At 40.6% G+C, this 27,872-nt stretch overlaps 2 protein-coding genes across 2 annotated transcripts in view; both read left to right on the forward strand.

Annotated features, from left to right (window-relative positions):
• The window catches only part of Adgre1 (adhesion G protein-coupled receptor E1), a 115,022-nt gene that overhangs the window by 54,249 nt on the left and 32,901 nt on the right, over positions 1–27,872 (forward strand). The window contains exons 10-13 of the mRNA XM_076932044.1: positions 2,256–2,344; positions 12,080–12,163; positions 16,889–17,066; positions 24,575–24,694. Coding sequence (XP_076788159.1) covers positions 2,256–2,344; positions 12,080–12,163; positions 16,889–17,066; positions 24,575–24,694 — 471 coding nt within the window. The remainder of the gene's footprint in view (positions 1–2,255; positions 2,345–12,079; positions 12,164–16,888; positions 17,067–24,574; positions 24,695–27,872) is intronic.
• LOC117705097 (peptidyl-prolyl cis-trans isomerase A-like) lies at positions 26,034–26,913 on the forward strand. Its single transcript, XM_034497430.2, has 2 exons — positions 26,034–26,358; positions 26,534–26,913. The coding sequence occupies exons 1-2, from the start codon at positions 26,034–26,036 to the stop codon at positions 26,701–26,703; spliced, it is 495 nt and encodes a 164-aa protein (XP_034353321.1). The 3' UTR covers positions 26,704–26,913.

Genomic DNA, 27,872 nt, shown 5'->3' on the forward strand with positions numbered 1-27,872 from the left:
TGAAAGTGTAGAGGCACATTGTCACAGGTTACAGTATGTGCAAAGTCCTAGGGATTCACACAGAATGAGACACTTTAGATGTGTCTGTAACCATGGCTGGAGTTCAGGCTTTTTGACACTTTGGTGTCTTATGAAAACACTTAGTTTTTTTCTCTCAAGAACAATAAAATATTAGATTTTTGTTTGTTTTTCAAGACAAGATGTCACTATGTATCTCTGGCTGTCCTGGAAGTTACTCTATAGACTAGGCTGGCCTCAAACTCAGAGATCTTCCTGCCTTTGCCTCCCAAGTGCTAGGATTAAAGGTGGGCACTATGACTGCTTGGCCTAAAAATTTTGAGTAATAAAATTTAAAATTTACTGTACTGAGCATAAATATGGATGGGAGAGGAGCTCGTAAACCTCTATTTACTGAGGCCCATGGGAGGGTCACTTTTCCATAAGGGTGTGGCGCTATGTATTAGTGTAGTTATGATGAAACACCATGTCCAAGGCAACTTTTAGAAAAAAAGAGTTTATTTGAACTTATGGTTCCAGAGGGTTAGAGTCCATGATGTTGGAGAGTGACTAAGATGTCCAATGCCAACTTCTGGGTTTCATATAGATGGGCATACACAATGTATACACATGATCATGTTTACATACATGTATACCACACCCACATAAACTAAAATCTAAAACAGAATGTATGTATCCTGAATGGTTGCAATGAAACACAGTAACAATAGGAATTTATCTAAGATTCTTTCCTACACAGAGGTGAAGATGTTGCCAGTGCCATTCTGTCTCCTACACACTCCTTCCACCCTCCATCTTTCTGACTTCTTCTCACAAAGAGCTATCTTTAAATATGTATTTATTATGCCTTTTCCTTCCTACCTTTAATCTTTTATTCATGGTGCCTAGCACATGTGTAAATGCCATGCCAGTTAGCTCTGAGGAAATCATGAAAGGAAGACTATTCAGATGTAATCCCTCTTTTCTCCTTTTTCTCTCTTTCTTCCCATTTTCTCCATTTCTCTCTGCTTCTTCCCTCCTTCCCCTTCCCTCCTCTTTTCCTCTTTTTCTCTCCCTCTTCCTCCTCCCCTCTCCTTCTTCCCTCTTCTCCACTATCTTCTTATCCTCTGCTCATTACTCTTCTCTCCTTCTCCTCTTCCCCTCTTCTTTCCTCTTCTCTTCTTTCCTCTCACCCTCTCCATTTTCCCATCTCTTTCCATTACCTCCTTCCCTTGTCAATGCTTCCATTTTCCCTGTGTTTTCCTTTTCCCAATAGTTCCTCTCCTCTCCTCTAATATTTCAGGTGTTTTGTTACCCTTTTTCGCCCATTCTTTAAATCCCTCTAGTGTCTTGTTTTTCTCCTACACTTATATCCACTTAATTATATTTAACCTGTAGAAATCAGGATCTGTGTATGAGTGACAATATGTTGTGTTTGTCTTTCTAAGTTTCTACTACCTCAATATAATATTTTTCAGTTTCATTCATTTTCTTAAAAATTAATTTCTTATGGCTGAATAATATTTCATTGTGTATAAGTATCACATTTACTTATCCACTCACCTGTTTGTGAACATTCAGGCTGATATCACTTTCTGGTTATATTCTTCTACTTGAAAAAAAATCATTGTGCCTTCAGATGTGCACTAGCTTGCTTACCTTTCTTTGTCTTATAGTTTTGTATTACTGATATCTTAGTTTTTGTCAATGTAAAAAAATGCTCCAAGAAAAGCAAATCAAGAAGAAAGGGTTTATTCTGGCTATGTTTCAAGAATATAATTCATTATGGTGTGCAATTTGAGGCAGCTGGACACATCACACCCACAGTCAGGAGCAAAGAGTGATGAATGCTGCTGCTGGGGCTGCTCGATTTTCTCATTCTGTGCAGTCCAGGGGCTCCTGACCAGGAAATGGTCCTGTTCACATTAAGATGTGTCTTCTCACACAAAGTAACCTAATGCCCATAGGCATCCCCAGAAGCCCATCTCCCAGGTGATACTGGATACTGATGAAATGGTAGTTGACATGAATAGTCACTGTGACATTGGGCATGGCATCCTTTTACTCCCTTTAAACTTGTGCCATGATTTTGGAGCTTCTTGTACCTTGTGTGTAGAGCAGTTTGCTCTTGGTCAATTCTGTTTATTATGGCTGAGGTCAGATATTATGTATAAAGAACACAGAATCAGTTTTGTTTAGTAGTCAGTCACACTTCAATGTGCGGAACATTTTCCATGGTTGATTTTTCTTCCTTCCAGGGATCCCCTTCAAGTGTAAGGAAGACTTGATACCCAAAAGTGAGCAGATACAGCAGTGCCAATCAGGGAAAGGCAGGGATCTTGATTATGTAAGTTAAAAAAACCTGATTCTTTATTTTTGAGAATTTCATCCACATATTCAATGGACTATGATAATATTCACCCCTATTTTTCCCTAACTCCTCAACATCCCTCAACCCATCTCCCTTCCAATTCCATGTTTTTTCATTGATGACACACTACGTTCGTCATGGGTGCCCATACATGCCTGGGTGTGGGGCATCTACTGGAGCATGAGACTCTATGGGTCACCACACCATCAAGAAAGAATGATTCTCTCTGCCTTAGGAGCTCTCTCTGCTGAGACCTTCTCAGTGATGGAGGAGCTGGAGAGCACCTTCTCAGTCTATGCCTAGAATTTTGGCTGGTTTAGTCTTATGCAGGTACCCACAGCTTTTGTGTGTTCATAAGTGCCATCACTGTCTCATATTCAGAAGACAGCATGTCACTGCTTTCTTCTCTACCCTTCTACTCTTACATTCTTCCTGTCTCTTCATCTGCTATGTTTCTTGAGCCTTGGTATGTGTGTGGCTTTGATATAGATACCCCTATAGGGCTGGGTGAATATTCTTATTGAGTATGTAATTGTTGAACATTCTTAGTTATTTATGTTTTCCAAGAGGCTACTTAGGGTAAATATTTCTTCATCAATCTTAACCAAATAAATGCAATAGTAAAACAGCACAACCCATAGTAGCTGTATTGTTTTTAAAAGCAGAAACTATTTCTTTCTTTTATATGTTCTTTATTATTATTATGATTTACTTATTTATATCCCAAACACTGTCTCTGTTTCTCCCACAGAGACCCAGCTTTCATCCCCTTCCCTTCTTCTCTGAGAAGGTGGGGTCCTACTGGGTATCCCTTCAACCAGGTTTATCAACTCTCTACCAGATTAGGTGCATTCTATACCTCTGAGGCCAGACAAGGCATCCCAGTTGGGGAACAAATGCCACAGTCAGGCTACAGCTTTATGGAGAGCTCCTGCTTCAGTTGTTGGTAACTGAGATTCAGGTCTGCTACATTTATGCCAGGGACCTCATTGCAGCCCATGTGTGTTCTTTTGTTGGTGGCTCAGTCTCTGAGAGCTCCCAGAGTTCTGGGTTATTTGACTGTGTTGGTCTTCCTGTTGGGTTCCTATCTCCTTCAGGGCTTTCAGTACTTTTCCAAACTCTTCCACAAGTGTCCCTGTTCTCTGTCCAGTGTTTAGCTGTGGGTATCTGCATCTGTTTCAGTCAGCTGCTGAGTAGAGTCTCTCAGAGGACAGTTATGCTAGGCTCCTTTCTGCAAGTATAATAGAGTATCATTAATAATGTTAGGGATTGGTGCTTACCCATGGAATGGGTTTCAAGTTGGACTGGTTATTGGTTGGCCATTACCTCAATATTTGCTCCAAATTTGTTCCTGTGTTTCTTTTAGATGGGACATATTTTGGGTCAAAAGTTTTGTGGGTATGTTGGTGTCCTTATCTCTCCACTGGGGGTCCTGCCTGGCTACAGAAGGTAGTCTCTTCAGGTTCTATATTCCCACTGTTAGGCATCTTGGCTAATGTCACCTACATTGACTCCTGGGAGCCTCCCCCATCTCAGGTCTCTGAGACTTCCTAAAGATTTCCCCCACCCCCAGCAGCTGCCAATTTATGTTCATTCTCCTGGTCCTCTGGGTCTCTCTCCTGTCTCTCCCCACACCTGATCCCGTCTCCTCATTCTCCTCCCCCTGTCTATTGCCACCCAGTTTCTCTCTCCCTCTGCCTCCTATAAATATTTTGTTCCTCCTTTTAAGTATGATTCAAACATTCACACTTTTACCTTCCTTCTTGTTTAGCTTCTTTGGTCCATGGTTATTCTCTGCTTTATGACTAATATCCACTTAGTGAGTACATAACATGCATGTCCTTTGGGTCTGGGTTATCTCACTCAGATATTGGAAATTGCAATCAAAACAACTCAGCTTCCACTTTACATCAACCAGAATGGCTAAAATAAAATAAAAACACATGCTGGGGAAAATGTGGAGTAAGGGGAACACTCCTCCATTTCTGGTGGGATTAAAAACTTGTACAACCACTCTGTAAATCAATCTGTTGATTTCTCAGAAAATTGGAAATAATTATACCTGAAGACCCAGCTATACCGCTGTAGGAGAAGCTAAGGTGGGAGGAGTAAGGAGAGGAAGAGTAAGAGTAAGGAGAGGAAGAAGAGAAGGAAGAGGAGGATCTAGGAGAAGGAGAAGAGACAAGAGACGGGAACATGGAGGCAAATGTACACATGTCTCCTGCAGCCAAAGGTAGTTGGTATATCTAGGTTGGGTATTGGGTTACACCTCTGATTGAGTGGGGATCTTGTTATTGATCATTACCAAATATATAAGCCTTTGGGTAATCTAAGCATTAGAGTCTCATTTGTACCAAGCCCATGTGGTTGTTGGGATGGTCTGGGCAATGCCCAGCCTTGCAGAGAAAGCATGGAAGATTGGCAGAGCCAACTCCCACACTGGCATCTCGTGGGTGACAGGTCTGGTGTCTCTGGCTGGCCATTTCTAGATGCAGAGCTCACGTGGCCTCTGGCCACAGGACATGGTGGCTGAGCTAGGCAAAGCCACTGCAGCTTGGATAGTTGGCTTGACTGGCAGCTATTTTTAAAATAATTACAACAACATACCACTCCTGGGCATAAACCCAAAAGATGCCCCATCATACCACAAGGACAAATGCTCCACTATGTTCATAGCAGCTTTATTCATAATAGACAGAAGCTGGAAACAACCAAAATGTCCCTCAACTGAAGAATGGATACAGAAAATGTGGTTCATGTATGCAGTGAAATACTCAGTCATTAAAAACAAGGATATCACAAATTTTGCAGGCAAATGGATGGAACTAGAAAACAATTTCTTTCTTAACACAGGACTCCTGCTCTGTGCTCTAAAATGGCTGCTCTAGCTTCTGACATCAGATCTGTATTTTAGGTAGTGGAGAGAAGACAAGAGAACATGAAAGCCACCCTCCTTTTCCTTAAGAGTATGACTTAATAAGAAGGTTGGAGCTGAAAGGAGTATGTTGATTTTTGACTCAGGAGATTGTACTTTTGATGTGTACTTTTGAATTTTTGAAGTCAAATTGACAACTAGAGACACTCACTTGTCTCCAGGTGGAGAAGACTTTAAAAATTGAATGGCCAACCATTTCATTGCTGAGTTTAAAGGAAAGCACAAGAAGGACATCAGTGAGAACAAGAGCCATCTGCATGCTGCCTGTGAACTGGCCAAGCATATCCTTTCTTCCATCACCCAGGCCAGTATTGAGTTTGGTTGTCTTTATGAGGGAATTGACTTCAATACCTCCATTATCCATGCTTAATTTGAAGAATTGAATGCTGACCTGTTCCATGAGACTCTGGATCCTGTAATAAAGGTTCTTCAAGATGCCAAACTGGATAAGATACAGTTCCACGACATTGTCTTGGTGGGTGTATGACCAGAATCCTCAAGATTCAGAAGCTTCTGCAAGACTTCTTCAGTGGAAAAGAACTGAATAAGAGCATTAACCTTTACGAAGCTATTGATTATGATGTAGCTATCCAGGCTGCCATTCTATCTAGAGACAAGTCTTGAGAATGTTCAAGATTTTCTGCTCTTGGATGTCACTTCTCTTTCTCTTGGTATTGAAAGGGCTGGTGGAGTCATGACTATCCTCATGAAGCATAATACCACCATTTCTACCAGGGAGACACAGACTTTCACCACCTACTCTTACAACCAGCTGGATGTGCTCATTCAGGTGTATGAAGGTGAGAGGGCCATGACCAAGGACAACAACCTGCTTGGAAAGTTTGAATTCATAGGTAAACCTACAGCACCCTGTCGTGTTCCTTAGATTGAAGCCACTTTTAACATAGATATCAATGGCATCCTCAGTGTTTCTGATGTAGACAAGATCACAGAATAGGAGAACACAATCACCATAACCAATGACACTTGAGAAAGGAGGATATTGAGTACATGCTTCAGCAAGCTGAGAAGTACAAAGCTGAAGATGAAAAGCAGAGAGATAAGATTTTCTCTAAGAATTCACTGGAACCCCATCCTTTTAACATGAATGTAACAGCTAAAGATGAGTCAATGATGAGAACAAACAGAAGGTTCTAGGTAAGTGTAATAAAACCATCAGTTGGCTGGATAAGAACCAGACATCAGAGAAGGAAAAATTTAAACAGCATTGAAAAGTCTGAAACCATGTATGTCATTACCTAGATGGAGGAGAGTGCTTGTTGGCATGTCTGAAGAAATGTCTGGGAGCTTCCCTGGTAAGGGAGCTCCTCCATTTGGTGGTGCTTCTTCAGGATTCACCATTAAAAAGGTGTATTAAGTCAATCCAAGTATAGGTGTAACAGTATTCCACAGGGAAACATGCGAAACATCCAAAGTTAGCAAGTTATGTGACACTTTTACACTTAATTTAAACTTAAATAATAAAATTAAATTACAAGTGAAACTAAAATAAGTTAAACTTAAATTTAAGTTGCTACAATAAATTACTGGGCATTCTCAATACATGAACATGAAACATGTGGTCAGGGAGAGGAAACAAAACATTGTACTTTATGTACTTTACGGAAAGTGCAATGTCTAAAACAGGTGGAAAATGGAAAGTACAATAAATGGAATGTCTAATAGAACTATTTAAATTGGCATCTCTATCAAAAGAAAAGAGAGAGAATATTCTTAAGTATCACTTCTAGTCACACTTCATTGAAAAAAAAATTAGCCAGCTTGGGAGATAGGGCATTTGCCTAAAAAACTTGAGAAATTCTTTTAAAAGAAAAATGGGTGGCAGGGTAGCAGAGACTTGATTCAGTAGTCAAGAACCTGAACCTGGCTGCTCTCTCTGAAGATCTAAGTTTGAAACCCACCACCTACATCAGGTGGCTCACAACTGCCTATAACTCCAGCTTTAAAAGATCTGGTGCTTTCTTCTGGCCCCTAAAAGCAATCACATTTACATGGCAGTGTGTGTGTGTGTGTGTGTGTGTGTGTGTGTGTGTGTGTGTGTGAATTCATGTACCATAGACACACAGAAATACATATCAAACCCTTTAAATTTTTTAAAAAATTAAATTATGATGCTGAGGATTGAATCCAAAGATTTGTGCCTGCTAGGCAAGTACTCTACAATTGAGCTCCTTCCTTTTTTTTTGTGAAAATCTTTATTGGATATTTTATTTACATTTCAGATGCCACCCCCTTTCCCCATTTCCCCTCCCTAGAAAACCCCTATCCCATCCCCACTTTTGCTCTTATACTTTTTTTTTTTAATGTTAATCAAAGGCTTTATAAGTTTGGCAATGCTCAATATCAATCAGAAGTGTAACCCAGTACCCAACCTTAATATATCAACTATCTTTGACTGGCAGGGACATGCAAATATCCACCTCCATGTACCCCTCTCTTGTCACCTAGCTCCTCCTCTCCTTACTCCTCCCACCTTAGCTCCTCCTACATATCACCCTTCCTGTTAAAATAAAACTTTTCTCTTAGAATACAATTAGAGCATAACTATACCAATTTGTGTCAGTAAGATACAAGATAGACCTAATACCCAGTTCATCATTTTGTTGACTAAACAGAACCTCTGTCGTCCTTTGTAACTAAAAGACTTAATTCTGAATCTGGCTTTTTTTCTTGGCTTTAGAATGAATGTCAGCTGAAAACCATCCTCTCAAACCTTTTCTCTCAAAGTACATGGCCGGGATTGGCTATGAGACTATAAATCTTCAACCCCATCAGAAATCCAGAATGACTGAGTTAACTGAAATTATGGGACGCACAAAGCATAGCTTCTAAAACTTAGCCAAATTATAGAGACCACTGAACATCTGGACAGTCCCTATACCACAAAACATTGGAGCATTCGATCTTCAGCCTTCTGGCCCAGTATCATCTGACAGACATAGTGATGCAGAATTATTAAGGTCTGATTACTCTGTCTTGGCAGATATAATCAGTCGACTATTCCGCAAGTGTGACCTTTTTCTGGACAGTAATTTGTCTGTAGATGAAAAGAGGCAATTCTTGCCTAGTGGCTGTCTCACCACAACTGGAGTATCTCCAAAGATAATTGAGCTCCTTCCTAAGCCCAAGTAATTATTTTGAAATAAGCTTCATGATTTGAGTAAATGTCTAATATACATATATATGTATATATCACACATATATACACATATACACACTTATACATACATGTGTTTATGCATGCACACATATATGTACATGTGCACATTTATACATATATGTGTATATGCACACATACCCTGGGGTTGTGTGCATATAAACACTTCTCAGGCAGAAATGGGTTGTAAGTGACTGTGGTCAGTAAAAGACTTGATGTCCACCTTCAGAAATTGTCAACATTCATGTGAATTTACACATTATCTGTGGGATCCTCACACACCTTGGAGACATTTTTTGTAGTTTGTTGTGGTAGAATATTCACAACAAATAATCTACTCACTCATGTTGGTTACTTGTTTTGTTGCTGTGATAAAATATTGTGACAAAAGCAACATAAGGAAGAAAATGTCTATCTTGGCTTAGAGTGTAAGGAAGCAGTTCATCATGGTAAGGAGGCCCTGGCAGCAAGATCTTGAGCTGGTCACAGTGCATCATTAATCAGGAAACAGAGAACAATGAGTGTTGGTGCTTAGCTTGCTCTCTCTTTTATATATACAGTCCAGAATCCTAGCCAAGAGAATGGTACCACTTGCTATGTACAGGTTTTCTTACCCTAATTAACCTAATTAACCCACAGGGAACTGGAGAAATCACTCAAAGGTTAAAAGCACTGCATGATTTTCCAGAGGACCCTGGTTTAAATCTCAGCACCCACAAGATTGTTTACAAACATTTAAAGTCCAGTTCTAGGGGATTTGACACCCTCTTCTATCCTCCATAGGTATCAGACAGCCATAGACACACAGGCAATCAAAATACTCATACACACAAAATAGTAAGTTTTTAAAAAAGGAATCCTCTATAGGTGTACCCCAAAGTATCTCCCAAAGGATGTAGATTTCATCAGGTTGGTAATTGAGATTAGTCATCACATCACCACCTAAAAATGAGAAGTTCGGTGGTTTGTAGCAGATTTATTTGTCATGCAGAACTCATTAGTATCTTGTGTATTTTCATAAATTTCAGTGAAACCTTCACACCCATTAAACAGAAGCTGCCAAACCTCAAGGCTCCTGGAACACTAATTAGGTCTTTGTATAGGAATCTTTGTATTTTTGCCATTTCCTATAGCTGAGACAATTCCTTTAGCATATCCTCATGCTAGGTTACATGGTGGGTCTGGTTTTCATCCTGTGAGGGGCCTGAAAACAGTTCTCTAACAGTTGCTCCTTTGTACTCACACCATCAGTTCACAAAAGCTGGTCCACAAACCCTTACTGCATTTGTTGTCATTTTTGTTGTATCATTTTGATTCAAATTATACACACATTTTGGTCAAATCTACCTACTCCTTCTCTTCCATCCCTGCTACCTCATTCTCTCTCAACCTCATTCCACTCAACGCTGCTGTCTTTTTTGATGGTATCCAACTGACTTGGATGAGATGGAATCTCAATATACTTTTGAAATATTTTAATTATGGCCAGTAATTCAACTTTTTTCCCTTGTAACTCTTAGCCATCATTATTTTTTAAAACTAGCTGTTCATTCCTATATTTGTTATTAACATGTGTGATAATTAGGCATTTTTTGTTTTGGTTTATTTATTTGTTTTTGAGATAAGATCTTACTATGTAGCTCTGTCTGGCCTAGAATTTTATATATAGACCAGGCTGGTTTCAAACTCACAGAGATCTGCCTGTCTCTTCCTCTCAAGTGCTTGGACAAGATATGTGCACCACTATACCTGGCCTTGATAATTAATTTTAATTGTAAGTTTGAACCAACCTATAATCCACAGGGAAGAGAGTTTCATTGAAGGATTGTCTACTTTAAGATGGCCTTTGAGCATGTCTGGGGGGTAGTATCTTAATTAAGTTAATTGATGTGAAAAGGCCCAGTCCACAGTGGGCAGAACCATTCCCAGGCACAGGGTCCTAAACTGTAACAGTGGAGAGATAGAGCTCAGCACATGCAAGTATGAGAAAACACATGCCCACCACTCAATGTCACTGACTATGGCCATGATGAGCCATTTCAGGTTCCTACCTTTGCGGGGCAGTAGTGCCCATGCATGGGTGTGAGTCCTGTTGGGCTGTGTTGTGATTCCTGCATGTCTGCCACCCCAGGTGGCTGGAACCGTGGCTCTGGGGAGTAGCAGCATGGGAATTTGAATGAGTTTACTCCACGCAGCACCAGTGGATGCTGGGCTGTGAGAAGCCACTCGGGGCTCCACCAGGGCATGGAGAGGTCTCAGCCTGAAGTCCTGCAAGGGTAGAACTTCTGTGTGTGGGGTCTCTGGGCCAATGTGGCTTACCAGGAGACCAGTGGTCTCTGTCCTTGGACTCTCAGATGCCACTGGGACCATGGAAGAACTGAGATGGAGGGCATATGGGCTGGGCTGGCAAGCAGCTGAGAGGGATGAGGGAGAATCTCCAGCAGCACCCTGTGGATAGAAGACCCTTGGTTATGGCACTCACTTGGCTGGTTCTAGGTTGGCTCGACTGGCTTGCTTGAGTTGACAGGGCTCCATGGCAGGAACACAGAGAAGTTTTCTAGCAGGAGATTAAGCGGCAGCTTGGTAGTCAAAGGCCTCCTCCACTGTTCCCCATGGTGGGGCTCCAAAGACACAAGGAAGTCCTTGGTTTTAAGAGATTTATTGTCATGGCAGAAGGTGAATGTGGCTGTACTCCCCACCCCTTAACCTCAGGGAGGACCTGAGTTAAATAGGGAGGGAGGAGGGAGGAGGGTCTTGGGAAGGAATGCTTAATTAACTATGCCCTCTGGCCTTTAGGTATCTCATTAATATGGAGATCTCTTGAGACTGAGGCCTGTAGTCACACCCTCTACCTGTGTTGGGTGACACAAACCTCTCTTTGGGAGGAGCTGTAGGGACGTTGCCCTTCATGACTGAAAGAAGTGGATTAATGGAGGTCTTTTGGCTGCATGTCAGGAGCTTGGAGTCTGGGAGTGTGGCAAAATGTATGCCATCCCTTGTAGGATCTCTGGTCATCTCTAGCCAGTGCTCCACCAGAAACCAAGCTATCCTTTCACGGTCCCACATACCTTGAGTTCCCACTATGATGGATGGTAGCCTCGAATTGTAAACTGAAATAAAGCAGGTCTTCCCCAAGCTGCTTTTTGTCAAGATATTTTTTTATCTAGGCAACAGAAATGAAACCAAGACTGTGCTTAATAACTCTGCATACCGACAGAGTATATTGGGGTTGTTTCAGCATGGATATACAATGTGCTTTGATCAAATCAGGTCAGTTTTGCATTTCTTTTTTCTTGCCTTTGGTTTATAACTGGAGTCTTTACCTCTCCTGGTTATTCATGAACTATATATGAGGTTATTATGTACTAGTCTCTCTGCTGGGCAGGGGATTCCAGGACTCTCTAGAGTGAATGTATCTGTTATCTGCCATCCAACTTCTCTGAAATAAAGATTTGATGGATAAGATGATATTTCCCTGAGAATGAAGACTCAGGAATTTGAACCACTCACACGTTGAGCTTTATTGCTCAATTTTTGGACTTTGTGATTCATGACAGACTGGCTAGTACTTACAAGTGCTCTTTCTCTTGGAACACAGGCTTCCTTCTGCACACTTGTGAATGCCACCTTCACCATCCTGGATAACACCTGTGAAAACAAAAGTGCTCCAGTGTCTTTACAGGTAAGGAGAGCACCTTCTTTGTTGGTGTCTGTCTCTTCCTCTTCCTCTCTCTCTCTCTCTCTCTCTCTCTCTCTCTCTCTCTCTCTTTGTATGTGTGTATATGTGTATGTGTGTGTTGTGTAGTTATCTGTGGAGGTCAAAATGGGGCACTGGCTCCCTTGGAGATATTTTTTGTCTGTGAGCCACTTTATGTATGTAATGGGATCTGAATCTCAGTCCTCATGCATGATCATTGAGAACTCTTAGGTATAGAGACACATCTTCAGCCCCCACAGCTCAAATCTTGGTGATGTCACTTAATATTAAACAAATGTGAATACTCATTTTCTCATCTCAGACCATAAACAGTCATTGCCTGTAATTTCATAGATATTGGCTTCATACTAAATAAGGTGATATGTATGTATATGCTTACATATGATAATTAAACTATGCATATTTGACTCAGGTTGTGGCTCAGTGGGTAAAGGGCTGCTTTGTAAGTATGAAAACCCAGTATGTAAGTATGTAAGTATGAAAACCCAGAATCCACATACAAAAAGACAAAATCTAAGCATAGCTCATGTATTTGGAATCCCAGCACTGGAAAGTAGAGCCTGGAGATCACTGGCCATTCAGCATAGTCTATTTGGTGAGTTTTAGGCCAGTGAAGGACCAAGTTTCAACTAGATGAATGACATCTGGCATCTGAAATGCAACAGACACATTTGGCATTTGTCATGAGCATGTAGCCAGTGTGGTAGCACACACACTAACACACATGCATGCACATGCTCTATTTTACAATTCTATATAGTTTTTATTCTTATATGCCAGAAACATAAATACCATACCTAGATTTTAAGGATTTATGTTTTGTTAACTTTACATATCTTATGTGTGAGTTCCCAACAGAAGCCAGATGTATCAGATAACACTGGAGCTGGAATAACAGAGAATTGTAAGCCACCCAAAGTAGGTACTAGAACTGAATCTGAATACTCTGTAAGATCAGTTTTTGCTCTTGACCTCTGAGCCATTTCAGCCCATACTTACAACACATTTAATACATTTAATAAAAAAAAATTTTATTAGTTTTGATACTTTCATATATCTGTCTGCATGCTTGTCCACCTTGTGTACGTTCTTCCCATTACCCTCAGATACCACCTTTCTTTCCCTGGGATGACTTCTGCACAGCTAGTCCCCACTAACTCCATTGTAGGCTGTAAGTTAAGAACAATAGCCTTATCTATGTCTATTCTAGCTCTCAAATACCTTAGAGACCCAAATAATTGACACAAAGACCTGTTAAGATCTTTAACAAACTCCAAGGACCATGATTGGGCAGATATACTCTAAACTATATACTTCCCAGCCACAGGCCCCATGTTACTTGTAATCTGAGTATCACCCTGGCTTGCTCTGCTTCATATGTATTCTCATGGTGAATCCCTTAGTGACCTGCTTATCATGACTCCTCATGGACATTCTTCCTCATGGCCACCTCTTCTCTTCCTTTCTCTCTCCTTTTGGAATTCTCCTCTGAGGATAGAAGTCTTATCTTCTCTGCCCAGTCATAGGCTGATCAGCTCTTTTGTAACTAATCAGAGATAATTGGGAAGCATTCTTTACAAAACATAGATACAGGGTAGTTCAATACTCATGAAAATGTAGTGTCCAGACTATAACCTGATCTCTGGGCACAGAAATCAGCATGCAGTACCCAAATCGGAGTACACACAGTACCCCAAACTATCCCCCAACACTCCACCATTAGTAAAATAGACACCCATCTTATGGCAGCCATAGACAGTCATTAGTGTCACTGGAAAGGATGGAGTCTTGTGGGGAGCTCTGTGGTCCATGGTTGAAAGAGAGATGGCTGGGTCTTGTGCAAATATTCAGGGCTGCTGTGTTCATGGTTGCCATGGTGATGTTGTATTTGGACAGCAGCATTTACAATGCTCTCCCTCATCTCCAAGCTCTTTGGTGCTTTCTGTCCCCTCATTTGAATGTTCCCTGGATCTTGGGGTAGAGATCTGACATACGTATTTTGTCTAGAACTGAGTGTTCATCAGTCACTTACTCTGAGCACTCTGGCCAGATATGAGACTCTGAAGTACATTTCAAACTTGTTGTTGTTCCTAAGCCATAATAGATAGGATATGAATGCTAGTTGGTTATGTTTTCTCCTCAGTGCATGCAGGTGCCCTGTTGATTTTTCACATATGTTGCTTTGTACAGCATTATTTCCTAATATATCTGTCAACTATCATGTGGCTAGATTCCATGTTGAAACTGTTAAACTGCTTCTTGAGAAGTTAATATATCAGAAAGCATTTTAAATGATCACCATTGAGTGAGCTCTTTGAAAAAAAGTTTAGATGTATCTGAAGAGATTAATTTCTAAAAAGAAGTTTCTGGGTCAAAGAGGGTTTAACCACAGGCTTTTCCACCCACACCAAGTTTGTGAAATAACAACTCTAAGATTTAATTATATATGAATAAATGCCATAGGCTTTGATTTTTTTTCCCACAAGCTCATAACTCAACCCATTTGTTCTATTCTAAGTCCCACCACATGGTTAGCTATCTTTCCTCAGATTCATGCTACTATCTTCCTCAGAATTCAGGGCAAATCCCTTACTCCTGACTCTATCCCAGAATTCCTCTCTATGTGTCAAAACCTCCATCTACTATTTCCTGCCTAAGCTAATAGGCCAGCAGCTTCTTTTATTGACAGGTGATGCAGCCAAACAGTACACAAGAGATTCTCTCTCAGTTTCACCATTTTTGTCTAAATAAAAAACACTTTCTCTAACATCAATAAAGTCAATAAAATTGCATTCACAATGCCTAGTCCATATGTATTGGGCAACCTGGGAGAAAGTACTCTACTGTCTATCCTGTCTTGGTGAGTTCTGTACCTAAACCAATTTCTATCACGACTTGCATTACCAAACTAAAAAATCTTCTTAGACTTAAAAACATTTCCTTAAATCCTAAACAACTTACTCTCATATGTGAGACTATAACTATCTAGTCTTCAACCCAATCAGAGACCTGAGAAGGAATAAATATTATCTCAGTATGTAGGAAGCACAGGCAAGCAGCTTCCAAAACTATAGAAATGACAGAGAAAACTTGCTGCCTGGACAGTCCCCCAAAGTTTCTCTGTGTCATTAGAGTGTCATCTTCAGCCTTCTGACTCAGGTTATCTGACAGACATTTTCGTGAAGCAGGAAATATGAAGGACTACTTACCCTGTTTTGGCAATGCTCACCAATTGAATTTGTTGCATCTTGTTTGTCCAGTTTGGATAGCATTCTACCTGCAGTTGAAGCAAAGCATCAGTTTCTTGCCCAGTGGTTAGCATGCCACATTTGAAGCAAACTCCATATGGAAGTTTTTTTTTTTTTTTTTTTTTTTTTTTTTTTTTTTTTTTTTTTTTTTTTTTTTTTTGTTCTCATCATATTCTTTGAAGCATAATGGGGTGGGGTACTGCCAGGAGCAGAAATGTTTCATTGTCATAAATGCCTTTTAATGATAAAAACATTTAAAGATAAATCTTTAAATGCCATATTCTATGGATCTCTGAGGTTTTTGAAGATCTATTTATCTATCTATAATATTCTGAATAGGCAAACACTGCTTGCTTCTAGCTATTCACTATCTATTCAACCTTAGAAACATATTTCTATAATAAACTAGACTATTATGTAATATGAACATAAGTTTGATTGGTTAACTACTAATTTTCATTTCTTAATTATCCTAAGCAGTTTGTTATAGAAGCTTTCAAAAGGAGTAGAATTTAACATTGCATTTTAAAGAATTACATAAGTACAGTACATAAAAAGAGTGATACAAAGTATGTTATAACCAAATATAACCTTAATTTTGTTTCAGTATACAAAGATCTGGAGTACAGGTTGGCTTAGGTACTGGCTTACTGTGTCCTGCAAAGGCAAAGCAGAGCTTAAACATTCTTAGCAGGGCCTCTTAAGTATAGAAATGGAGCTGAGAGGTTGATGATTTTGTCTCTTTTTTGTTTATGAGACAGGGTCTTGCTGTCACTTGGGGTGGCCTATAACTTGTTATGTAGCCCAGGAACCTTAAGCCTCAGCCTTGTGAGTCTTGTGACTTCCCAACTGTATCTCCACACTTAGTAGATTTTTCTTTTGCCTCATCCCTAACTCCTTTTCTAAGGCTAGAGTGAGCATAGATTATTTTGCTAACAAGAGAGAGGGATAAGAAGGAGGAATAGGAGAAAGGAGAGGAACATGGAGAGGAGGATCTTGGGGAGGAGGAGGATCAAGGAGAGAAATGGGTGAAGGAAGCAGCAAGTGGAGAGGGAGCAGAAGGAGGAGGAGGAGAAGGGATGGGGCATGGAGAGAAGAAACCTGTAGAGGAGGTGGAGCAGGAGGAGGAAGGGGAGAGCAGAAACAGCAAAAGGAGAGGGGGCAGGAGGAGGAGAAGCAGGAAGAGGAGCAGCAGGAGGAGCAAGAAGAGAAAAGAGAGGGTCGTGGATAGAAGAAGCCTAAGGAGGAAGAGGAACAGGGAGAGGGGATAGGATGAATAGTAGAAGAGAAAACAGGAGGAGGAACAGGAGAGAGAGAGAGTGTGAGAGCGAGAGCAAGAGCGAGCGAGCAAGCGAGAGGGGGGAGAGGAAGGGAAGAAGAAGAAGGAGGAGGAGGAGTGGAAGGGGTGAAAAACCATTATCAAATGTTTCTTTTCTTGCAGAGTGCAGCTACCAATGTCTCCCTCATGCTGAAGCAAGCACCGACATGGTTTGAGCTCAGCAGGGAGGAGACATCCACTCTGGGCACCATCTTGCTGGAGACTGTGGAAAGCACCATGTTAGCTGCTCTTCTGACACCCTCTGGGAATGCCAGTCAGACCATTCAGACGGAGTACCTGGGTAAAGCATACTCTTGATGGAAAGGCTGATTTTCCGGGGTGATTTGTAGCTGGGTTCTCATGGCTGTCCATATACCTCCAATATCTCTAATCCACAACAAAGAAGGTCTAATATTAGTGAGATTTACAATTTATTAATCACTTGGCTAATATCAGACACAACACAAAGAGTATGTCATTAATTCATTCAAACATTTGTTGTTTGTCTATTATATGATTTAAGATATGATAATCACTTTCTTGTTCAGATATTTCTAGTTTTTCCATCTGAGGTGATAATTGGATTGTGCCTCTTGGTTTTACATTAGGAAAAGGTTTGTGAGTATACCAGGTCATTATTCTAGAGCACTTTTCCTTAGTGACTGAGTATTGTTTTTTCCCATTAATTTATTTATTCACTTTACATCCTAATTGCACCTCCTCCCTCTTCTCCCAGTTCCATCCTTACAAATCCCTTCCCCATTACTGCCTCCCCTTCTCCTTAGAGAAAATGAAGCTCCCCTTGGATACAATTTAGCCCTGGGACACCTAGTCTCAGCAATGCATCTTTTCCCACTGAGGATCAATCAGGCAATACAGATAGGGAAAGGGGATCCAATGGTAGGCAACAGAGGTAGGGACAGCCCTTGCTCCATTTGTTAGGGGACCTACGTAAAGAACAAGCTGCACATCTGCTCCAGATGTGTAGGAGCCCTAAGTCCAGACTCTTTGGTTAATGGTTTAGTCTCTGTGATCCCCCATGGTCCCAAGTCTTCTGGTGATGTCCTTGACACCTCCAACTCAATCCTATTCCCCACTCTTCCACAAGACTCCCTGAGCTCTGCTTGACGTTTGGCTGTAGGTCTCTGCCTCTGTTTCCATCTGCTGCTAGATGAAGCCTCTCAGGAAACAGTTATGCTAGGTTCCTGTTTACAAGCATAGTAGAGAATCATTAATAGTGTCGGGGTAGTCTCTCTCCCATGGGACAGGTCTCAAGATGGACTAGTCATTGGTTGACCATTCCCTCAATATCTGTCCTAACTTTGTTCCTGTACATCTAGTAGGAAAGAAAAATTTTAGGTTGAAGGTTTTGTGGGTCGGTTGATGTCCTTATCCCTCCACTGGGAGTCCTGTCTGGCTACAGGAAGTTGCTGTTTCAGGATCTATATCCCCCACTTCTAGGAGTCTCAACTAGAGTCACCATCATAGACCTTCTGAAGCCTTTTCTCATCTTAGATCTCTGGCACATCCTAGAGATTATCCCACACCACATCATCTTCCTTCTCTCTTCTCTACTCTCCTTACATATGATCTTTCACAACCCCATTGCCATCCCTACCACATCTTCCTTCCAGTTCTTTCTTTTCACCCACCTCTGATATCTATGTTGTTTTTCCTTCTAAAAAAGATTCAACCATCTTCCCTTGGGCCATACTTGTTATTTGATTTTTATGGGTATGTTGAGTATAGCACAGTTATCCTGCACTTTATGGCTAATATCCCCTTATAAGTGAGTACACTTCATGTATATTTTTGGATCTGGGTTACCTTACTCAGGATGATATTTTCTAGTTCCATCCATTTGCTTACAAAATTCATAATGTTCTTGGTTTTAATGTCTGAGTAGTATTCTATTGTATATACTACATTTTTGTATCCATTCTTCAGTTGAGAGACATCTAGGTAAAAATTCAGTTTCTGGTTATTATGATAAAGCCTATGAATATAGTTCAGCAAGTGTCCTTATGGGATGGTGAAACATCTTTTGAGTATATGCCCAGAAGATGTATAGCTGGATCTTGAGGTAGAACTATTCCCAATCATCTGAGAAACCACCAAATTGATTTACAGAGTGGTTGTACAAGTTTGCACTTCCACTAGCAGTGGAAGAATGTTCCCCTTTCTCTACAACCTTGTCAGCATGTGTTGTCCTTTGTGTTTTTGATCTTAGACATTCTGATGGGTGTAAGGTAGAGTCTCAGAGTCACTTTGGCTTGCATTTCTCTGATGACTAAGGATGTTGAACATTTCTTTAGGTACTTCTTGGCCATTTGAGTTTCCTCTGTTGAGAATTCTCCGATCAGCTCTGTACTCCAGTTTTTAATTGGGTTATTTGAATTGTTGATGTCTAATTCCTTGAGTTCTTTATATATTTTGGATATTAGCCTGCTGAGTCCAGCATGGCCTCGGTGTGGACATTGGCCTCCAAGAGCATCAATGCCTTTCATGGGCATAAGTCTTGTTTGTATAATAATGTACATATTTTACATTCATCATTTTACATTCATCTTTTAAGGAATGTCCTCTCTGTTAACATTAATGATCCTATGATAATCAGAGAGCACGAGTTCAGGAGGCAAAGATGTGGCAAATGTCTCAGCAAAATGGTAAATGCTGGGGTCTTCAGGACAGTCCTTAATGCTGTAGAAAAACTTTAAAACATGAGTTCAAAAATATACAGTTTTTTAACTATGCAAAAAATAAGGATGCAATACAAATTGCATAAGGGGCTTCATGAATCTAAAGAAACATTAATACACCAGCTTATCAGAAAGAGACAAAGGCAGACAAATTCATGGGTTCAAGTTCAACCTCTGACACAGTGACCCCAGTGTGGAAAAATGGTAATTTTAGGATGCAACTAGCTTACTGTCTGTGCTTAACAGAGGCAGGCAGATCTCTGAATTCTTTTGCAATGTTAAAGGGAAATGTGTGCTTGCTGTCTCCTAAGAATTAAGGGACTGGATTCATGGGATGCTAATTTTTAAGATAATCAAAAGGAAACCTGGAGTAAATGACTGGATTGCTGTGTAATATAAATGACTGGGCTTATGATATGCAGGAGATGGGCTATCCAGAGAAAGTTTTAGAATACCAAAAGAAAATTGCTTGGAGAACTGTCTCAAGCAGAACATAGAGAAAGGAGCTATCCAGAAAATTTTTTAGACTAGCAAGAGAAAGCTGCTTGGAGAACTGTCAGAACACACACACACACACAGACAGACAGACAGACAGACAGAGATACAGAGAGAGACAGACAGAGCCAGAGAGCCAGAGAGCCAGAGAGCCAGAGAGCCAGAAACACAGAGAGAGACAGAGACAGAGAGAAACAGAGAAAGACAGAGAAACACACACACACACACACACACACACACACACACACACACACACACACACACACACACACACAGAGAGAGAGACAGAGAGAGAGAGAGAGAGAGAGAGAGAGAGAGAGAGAGAGAGAATTAAAGAGACACAGAGAAAGTAGATCAGAGAGAAAGAATACAGAACAGAGAGAAAGCAGGCTGAAAAGCTGTCTCCAGCAGATCATAAGCAACCATCTTGGACCCACAATTTGACTTTGAATCATTTGTTTCACCACTCCCAGACAGCACTTCCTCATAACCTCTCTTCAAGCTAAGACTGGTCCTTGGCATTAGCCCTCTGTCAGATGTAGAGTTAGTGAAAATATTTTCTCAATCTGTAGGCTGTCATTTTGTCCTAATGATAGTGTCCTTTGGCTTACAGAAGCCTTTCAGTTTCATGAGGTCCCACTTACTAATTCTTGACTTTAGTGTCTGAGCCATTGGTATTCTGTTCAGAAAGTTGTCTCTTGTACTGACAGGTTCAAGGCTATACTTCACTTTCTGTTCTATTAGATTAGTGTATGTGGCTTTTTGTTGAGCTTTTTGATCCATTTGGACTTGAGTTTTGTGCAAAGTGGTAACTGTTGATCTATTTGCATTTTAAGTGTAGATATCCAGTTAGAACATTACCATTTTTTGAAGATGCTCTTCCTTTTCCACTGTATGGTTGTGGATTCTTTGACAAAAATAGAGTTGAAAGTCTAATTTATTAGATATTAGAATGGCCACTCCAGCTTGTTTCTTGTGTCCTTTACTTGGAAAATCATTTTCCTTTATACTAAGATAATGACTATCTTTGTTGCTGAGATATGTTTCTTGTATACAGCTGAATGATGGATTCTGTTTACATATCTATTCTGTTAGCCTGTATCTTTTTACTGGGAAATTGAGTCCAGTGATGAGAAATATTAATGAGCAATGATTATCACTTCCTGTTATTTTGATGTTGTTGGTTTTTTTGTGTGTGTTTCTCTTCTATTGTTTTTAATCATGTAAAATTATTCATTTCTCCTGTTTTCTTGTGTATAGTTATCCTCTTTCAGTTGGAGTTTTCCTTCTAGTATCCTCTGTAGGGCTAAATTAGTGGAAAGGTATTGTTTAAGTTTGGTTTTGTTATAGAATATTTGTGTTCCTTCATCTATAGTAATTGAAAATTTTTCTGGGCATAGTTGTCTGGGCTGGCATTTGTGTTCTCTTAGGGTCTGCAAGAACTCTGCCCAGGCTTTTTCTAGCTTTTAGAGTCTCAGATGAGATATTGGGTATAATTCTGATAGGTCTCCTTTTAAATGTCACTTGTCCATATTTCCCCTTGCTGTATATTTTTTCTGTATATGTAGTGTTTTGATTATTGTGTGGCAGAAGGTTTTTCTATTCTGGTTCAATGTGTTTGGTGTTCTGTAAGCTTCTAGTACATTTATAGGCATCTCTTTCTTTAGGTTAAGAAAATTTTCTCCTATGGTTTTGTTGAAGATGTTTTCTAGGCCTTTGATCTGGGAATCTTCTCTTTTTTCTATTCCTATTATTCTTAGGTTTGGTCTTTTCATAGTGTCCCAAATTTCATGGATATTTTGTTTATGAACTTTTAAATTTGGCATTTTCTTTGACTGATATATTAAGTTCTTCTATTGTATCTTTTACACCTCTGATTTTCTTTTCTATCTACCATATTCTGTTGGTGATGTAGTTCTTGTTCTCTTTCCTAAGTTTCCCATCTCTAGGATTGCCTCAGTTTGTGTTTTCTTTATTGCTTCTATTTCCCTTTTCAATTCTTGGAAACTTTTAGTTATCATCCACCTGTTTATTTGTATTTTTTATATTTTTCTTATATTTCCTTATATTTATTTGCTTCTTCTTTTAATGCCTCTACCTATTTGAATGTATTTTTTGTATTGTATTAAGGGATTTTTTTTCATGTCATCTTTAAAGGGCTCTGTCATTTTTGTAAAACTGGTTTTAATATCCTCTTCTTGTACTTCAGTTTTGCTAGGATATCCAGGGTTTGTTGTAGCAGGATAGCTGGTCTTTGGTGATGCTATATTGCTCTGGGTCTTTTGATTGTGTTCTTATGATGTACTATAGGCATTCTGTTTTCCCTGGTGTTGGCTGGATGATACTGATGGCAGCAGGACTTTTCAGGAAGGTGGAGGGAGCTGTGGACCAGACAATGGAGGTCAGGGTACTCGACTCTGATGGCTATGTCTCAGGCAGTCCTCACTCTACAGGCTGTGTCCTTGGCAGACCCTACTCTGTAGGCTGTGTCCCAGTCAGATCTAAAAGGGATTGCCAGTGGCTCCTACTCTGCAAGATGTGTGTCAGGCGAATTGGCTGGGATGACAGGCGGATCTGACTCTACAGGCTATTGCAGCAGACCAACTGTGATAGTGAGCAGATCTGACTAGAATAGGATTGGTCAAGGCAGGATTCTAAGATGGTTAGTTTTGGGGCCTTCAAAAATTTCCACATGGAGGCAGGACATTCTTGGGCTCCTGCAAGTCTCTTCTGGACCAAAGAGCAAACCCAGAGCTAGGCACTGGGGTTTGGGGACCAAGAGCCACTTACCTCTGCAGGCCGTCCCAGGCAGACCAACTGGAATGGTGGGCAGATTTGACTAGGATGGGTGGTCAGGCAGGGTTCTAAGCTGGTGAGTTTTAGGCTCCCCCAAAGGTTTCCACAGGGAGGCAGGACATTCTTGGGGTCCCACAAGTCTTCTCTAGACCGAATAGCATGCCAAGAGCTAGACAAGATTTAAAAAACCTGAGAAATACATGCCATTTTACTGCATAAAGACTTGGGGAAGTTTGTTATTACATCATGGATCCTTTCCTGACTGATACATGCTGACCACTTGGGGCTATTGGATGCCATCATTGATCTTTGTATGTAATTCTCACTCTAGTTAATAGTTTTTGTGTCAGTCAGTTCCATGAACACTGGAAGTTCTTTTCTAATTGCTGCTCTGACCAAGCCTGACTAAGGCATAAGATATGCTTTTTATTATTTAAAAGTATGTGTTTCTGCATGTCTCTGTGTGAGTGTATACATATGAGTACAGGTGCCTGTGGAGGCCATAAGAGGGCATTGATATCAGGTTGTGAGCCACCTGACATGGGTGCTGGGAACTGAACTTGGGTCTCCTACAAGAGTAGCAATTAACCACTGAATTAGCCCCTGTGCATCTTATTTATTTATTTACATTTTAACCACAGTTTCCCTTCCTTTTCTCCTCCCAGGCTCTAGTACACCTCCATCTCTTTCTGATTCCCCACTCACTTCTCCCTTTCTCTTCAGACAAGGGGGGCCTCCTATGGATACCAACCATCCTTAGAATATCAAGTTGCAGTAAGACTAAGTACCTCTTCTTCTTTTGAGGCTAGATGAGGCAACCCGGTAAGAGGAAGGGATCCCAAAAGCATACAACAGAGTCCAAGACAGCCCTTGCTCCTACTGTTTGAAGTCTTACAAGAAGACTAAGCTACACAACTGTAACATATGTACAGAGGGCCAACATATGTCACATGCAGGCTCCCTGGTTGGTGGTTCAGTCTCTGTGAGACCTTATGAGCCCAGGTTAATTGATTCTGTGAGTTTTATTGTGGTGTCCTTGACCCTTCTAATTTCTACAATCCTTCCTTGTCCTTTTTAGGATTCCCCAAGCTCTGCTTAATGTTTGACTGTAGGTCTCTGCACTTGTTTCCATCAGTTTCTGGGTGAAGCCTCTCTGAAGACAATTGGGCTAGGAACCAATTTATGAGTACAACAGAATATTATTAGAAATAATTTTATCAACTTTTTTTTGCCAGTTGTGTTTGGTTCTCTTCTAGGTCTCTGGGCTATCCAACATCTGCTTTCTGGCTTTCCAGACAATGTCAGGGGTGGGCTCTCTCTCATGGCATGAGTCCCAATAGTTGGTCACTCCCACAACTTCTGTGGCACCTTTACCCTAGAATATCTTCTAAGTAGGACAAATTGTAGGCCAAAGGTTTTGTGGCTGAGTTGGTATCCCAATCCCTCCAATGGAGGTCTTGTCTGGTTATAAGAGATGGCTGATTCAGGCTTATGCCCATTGCTGGAGGTCCCACCCCCACAGATTTCTGGGAGTTCCCATTGCACTAGGTTTCTAGCTCATCCAAGAGATGACCTCCCCATTCCAGTTTTTTCTCCCAGTTCTCCCCACTCTGTCCTCCCTCCACCCCACCCCTTCTGCTCCCATCCTCCCCTTCCCCTGTCTATTCATGATCTCTATTTTATTCTTTGTTCACAGTGAGATTCATGTGCCCTTGAGCCATCCTTGTTACTTTGCTTTTTGGTTTCTTGGACAGAAACCAAATTCAATGTACATATACTTTCTGTATGTCTTAACAAAAACAATCCCCTTTACTTTCAGACATCGAAAGCAAAGTCATCAATGAAGAATGCAATGGGGAGAATGTGTCCATTAACTTGAAAGCCAGAGGGGACAAGATGAATGTTGACTGTTTCATAATTGAAGAATCAATATCTACAGGTACAGAACAACCTTGACAGTCAGCCCACTAGGTTTACTGATCATTTCAAGGCAGTTATGGGTGGTAGAGAACTGATGAGAGAGAGTTTTCTACCTGCTGGGAATGTTGAATATTAAAAGTGAACATTAAGATCAAGACACTGGAACATTGTCTGTCACCAGTGGGGTGTAGCTACCAGCTATGTGTGACTGTTTTGAGTTCTGATGATCCATCCACCTGGCTCATTCTATTGTAAGGCTTTCCATTGGGTTCTAAAATTTGATTTATTGAGCATATTATTTTTGCAATTTCAGAGTGATGCTGTTACTATTTCTAATCTCTTTAGCAAACATGAGTTTTGTGACCAGTTTGACTTTTTTATCTAGGTATTTATTTGTATCTTCTTCAGATTCAGTGAGTTTATCTATGTCCTCTTTGATTTTTGTTATTGTTTAATTTAATTTTATTAATTTATTTTATTGTTTGAGAATTTCATTTTGATGAAACATTCCCATCACTTTTCCTCTCTAATTTCTTCCCCATCTCTCACCAGTTTTCCATCTCAACTGTGTGTTTTTTAAACTTATCAAGTTCACTTTGTGCTTCCTGTGGGTGCAAGGGTCTATCTACTGGAGATGGGTATCTTCTCAGGGGGGACACATCCCTGAAGACAACAGCTCTCCAGTAGCCATTAATTGTCAACAGCATCTCAGCTAAGGGTGAGAGTTCATGAGCTTCTCTCCATCCATGTTGGGATTTGAGTCAAGCTTGGTTTTATGCATGTAGTCATAGCTGCTGAGAGAGTCCATGTATAACAGCTCCATCATGTTTGAAATACACTGGTTTTCTGTGGATGTGCATTCGTTCTGGATCCTACAGTCTTCTACTCCCCTCAGTCAGGTTGATCCCTGGTGTTTTGAAGGAAGGAAGGTGATACCAATGTCCCATTTAGAGATGAACATTGATGTTCTCATCCTTTTACATTCTTTGTTTGAGATTTCACCTACTTTGCCCTTTTTGGTATCTGTCATTGTGGAATTGGTACTTTTTGGATTAGCCATGTTAACTCGAGTTTTTCTATCTTTCATGTGTTACTAGATTAATATTTTCATATCTAGGATTAGGACATAGCAACAGAAAGAAAACAAATAAATAGCAGATAGAAAGATAGATAGATAGATAGATAGATAGATCGATAGATAGATAGATAGACGGGCAGACATCAAACATCAGATCAGGTGCTCAAAAGACCCAGCATAAATCAACTGGGGCTACCCCACTGAAGCAAGCAACTGAGTTTCTCAATCAAGAATATCTCAGGAAGCAGACGCCTATCACTTTTTGCAGCTTGCTGAAGCCATGGTCAACTCCACTGTGTTCTTCTACATCATGGCCTATGATGAGCCCTTGGGCCACGTCTGCTTCAAGCTGTTTGCAGACAAAGTTCTAAAGACAGCAGAAAACTTTCATGCTCTGAGCACTGGAGAGAAAGGATTTGGCTATAAGGGTTCCTCCTTTCACAGAATGATTCCAGGATTCATGTGCCAGGGTGGTGACTTCACACACCATAATGGCACTGGTGGCAAGTCCATCTACGGAGAGAAATTTGAGGATGAAAACTTCATCCTGAAGCATACAGGTCCTGGCATCTTGTCCATGGCAAATGCTGGCCCAAACACAAACGGTTCCCAGTTTTTTTTTTTTTTTTTTTTTTAGATTTTTTGAGACAGGGTTTCTCTGTGTAGCCCTGGCTGTCCTGGAACTCACTCTGTAGACCAGGTGGGCCTCGAACTCAGAAATCCACCTGCCTCTGCCTCCCAAGTGCTAGGATTAGAGGCATGCACCACCACCGCCTGGAGGTTCCAAGTTTTTTATCTGCACTGCCAAGACTGAATGGATTGATGGCAAGCATGTAGTCTTTGGGAAGGTGAAAGAAGGCATGAACATTGTGGAAGCCATGGAGTGTTGTGGGTCCAGGAATGGCAAGACCAGCAAGAAGATCACCATTTCCGACTGTGGACAACTCTAATTTCTTTTGACTTGAGGGCATTTTACCCATCAAACCATTCCTTCTGTAGCTCAGGAGAGTGCTCCCACCCCATCTGCTTGCAATACCCTGTAATCTCTGCTCTCACTGGAGTCTTTGGTTTCCATATTTTCCTCATTCCCCTTCAAGTCTAGCTGGATTGCAAAGTTAAGTTTATGATTATAAATAAAAACTAAGTAAGAACTGTTAAAAAAAAAAGAATATCTCAGGAAGAGTGGGGTCCCCTCAGTTGAGGCTTTCAAATCAAAGAAGAAATAGTAACACCTAGAAATCACATCACCAAAGTAAATGCTCACAACATTGGGAAGGAACTGACTATAGAAGTTGAGGTTGGCAGCTCAAGTTCCTGACCCAGGTCTCTCGTCTTGACTGAGCTTCTTGTGGCTGAAATTTTGGTTTCTCTTTCCCACCTCAGACACTCTCACATCATGGGACAGATACAGCAATCTCTGTTTAAAAATACACACATAGAAATTAATGAGTAAAATTTAGAGAAGAGAGAAAAAAGAAAACAAATACAGAGGTTAGTGGACAAGAGCACCTGTCACCAAGCCTGATCACCTGAGTTCAATCCCCAGGACCTACAAGATAGAAGGAGAGAGCTTATTCCCATCTGTTGTTCTCTGATCTTCACCCATGTACCATGGTCTGTTCACATGCATACTCATATTTTAAGAAAAACACTAAAAGATAAGGGGATGGAGTAAAATATAGATAAAATGTAACTAAATAATAGCATAAAGAGTGGTCAGTGGAACTGCCTTGTTTCAGGGATGTCATAGCCTGTATGGGATGCAGCTTCAGGCTCTGTGCATAGTATTTTGCTTTCTTCCTGACTGTGTGGTTGACATAGGTCTGTGTGAGCCTCTGTGAACCTTCCTTCCTATGTTCAGCTGTAGGCTTTTTTAAATTTTATTTTATTTTTATTTATTTATTTATTTTACAACTAGAGAGTGTGATTTGTGGACCTGGCAGTAGTGGATTTTGTGTTTTTTTTATTGAGGCTGAAGTCAAGTTTCTTCATATAGTCCTGACTGTCTTAGAACTACCCATATTTTCCAGGCTGGCTTTGAGCTCACATCTGCCTCTGCCTTCTGAGTGCTGGGTTCAAAGATTTGTATTACTATGCCTAGCTTTACTATATTTAAAGT

The sequence above is a fragment of the Arvicanthis niloticus genome, chromosome 3 (genome assembly GCF_011762505.2).
Source record: "Arvicanthis niloticus isolate mArvNil1 chromosome 3, mArvNil1.pat.X, whole genome shotgun sequence".
Taxonomy (NCBI): domain Eukaryota; kingdom Metazoa; phylum Chordata; class Mammalia; order Rodentia; family Muridae; genus Arvicanthis; species Arvicanthis niloticus.

What these genes read in the sequence shown, in the direction of transcription:
- LOC117705097 (XM_034497430.2), top strand. Translation starts at nt 26,034, where the DNA reads ATGGTCAACTCCACTGTGTTCTTCTACATCATGGCCTATGATGAGCCC. An exon ending in TGCTGGCCCAAACACAAACG is followed by an intron (nt 26,359 to 26,533) that starts GTTCCCAGTTTT and finishes CACCGCCTGGAG; the next exon opens with GTTCCAAGTTTTTTATCTGC.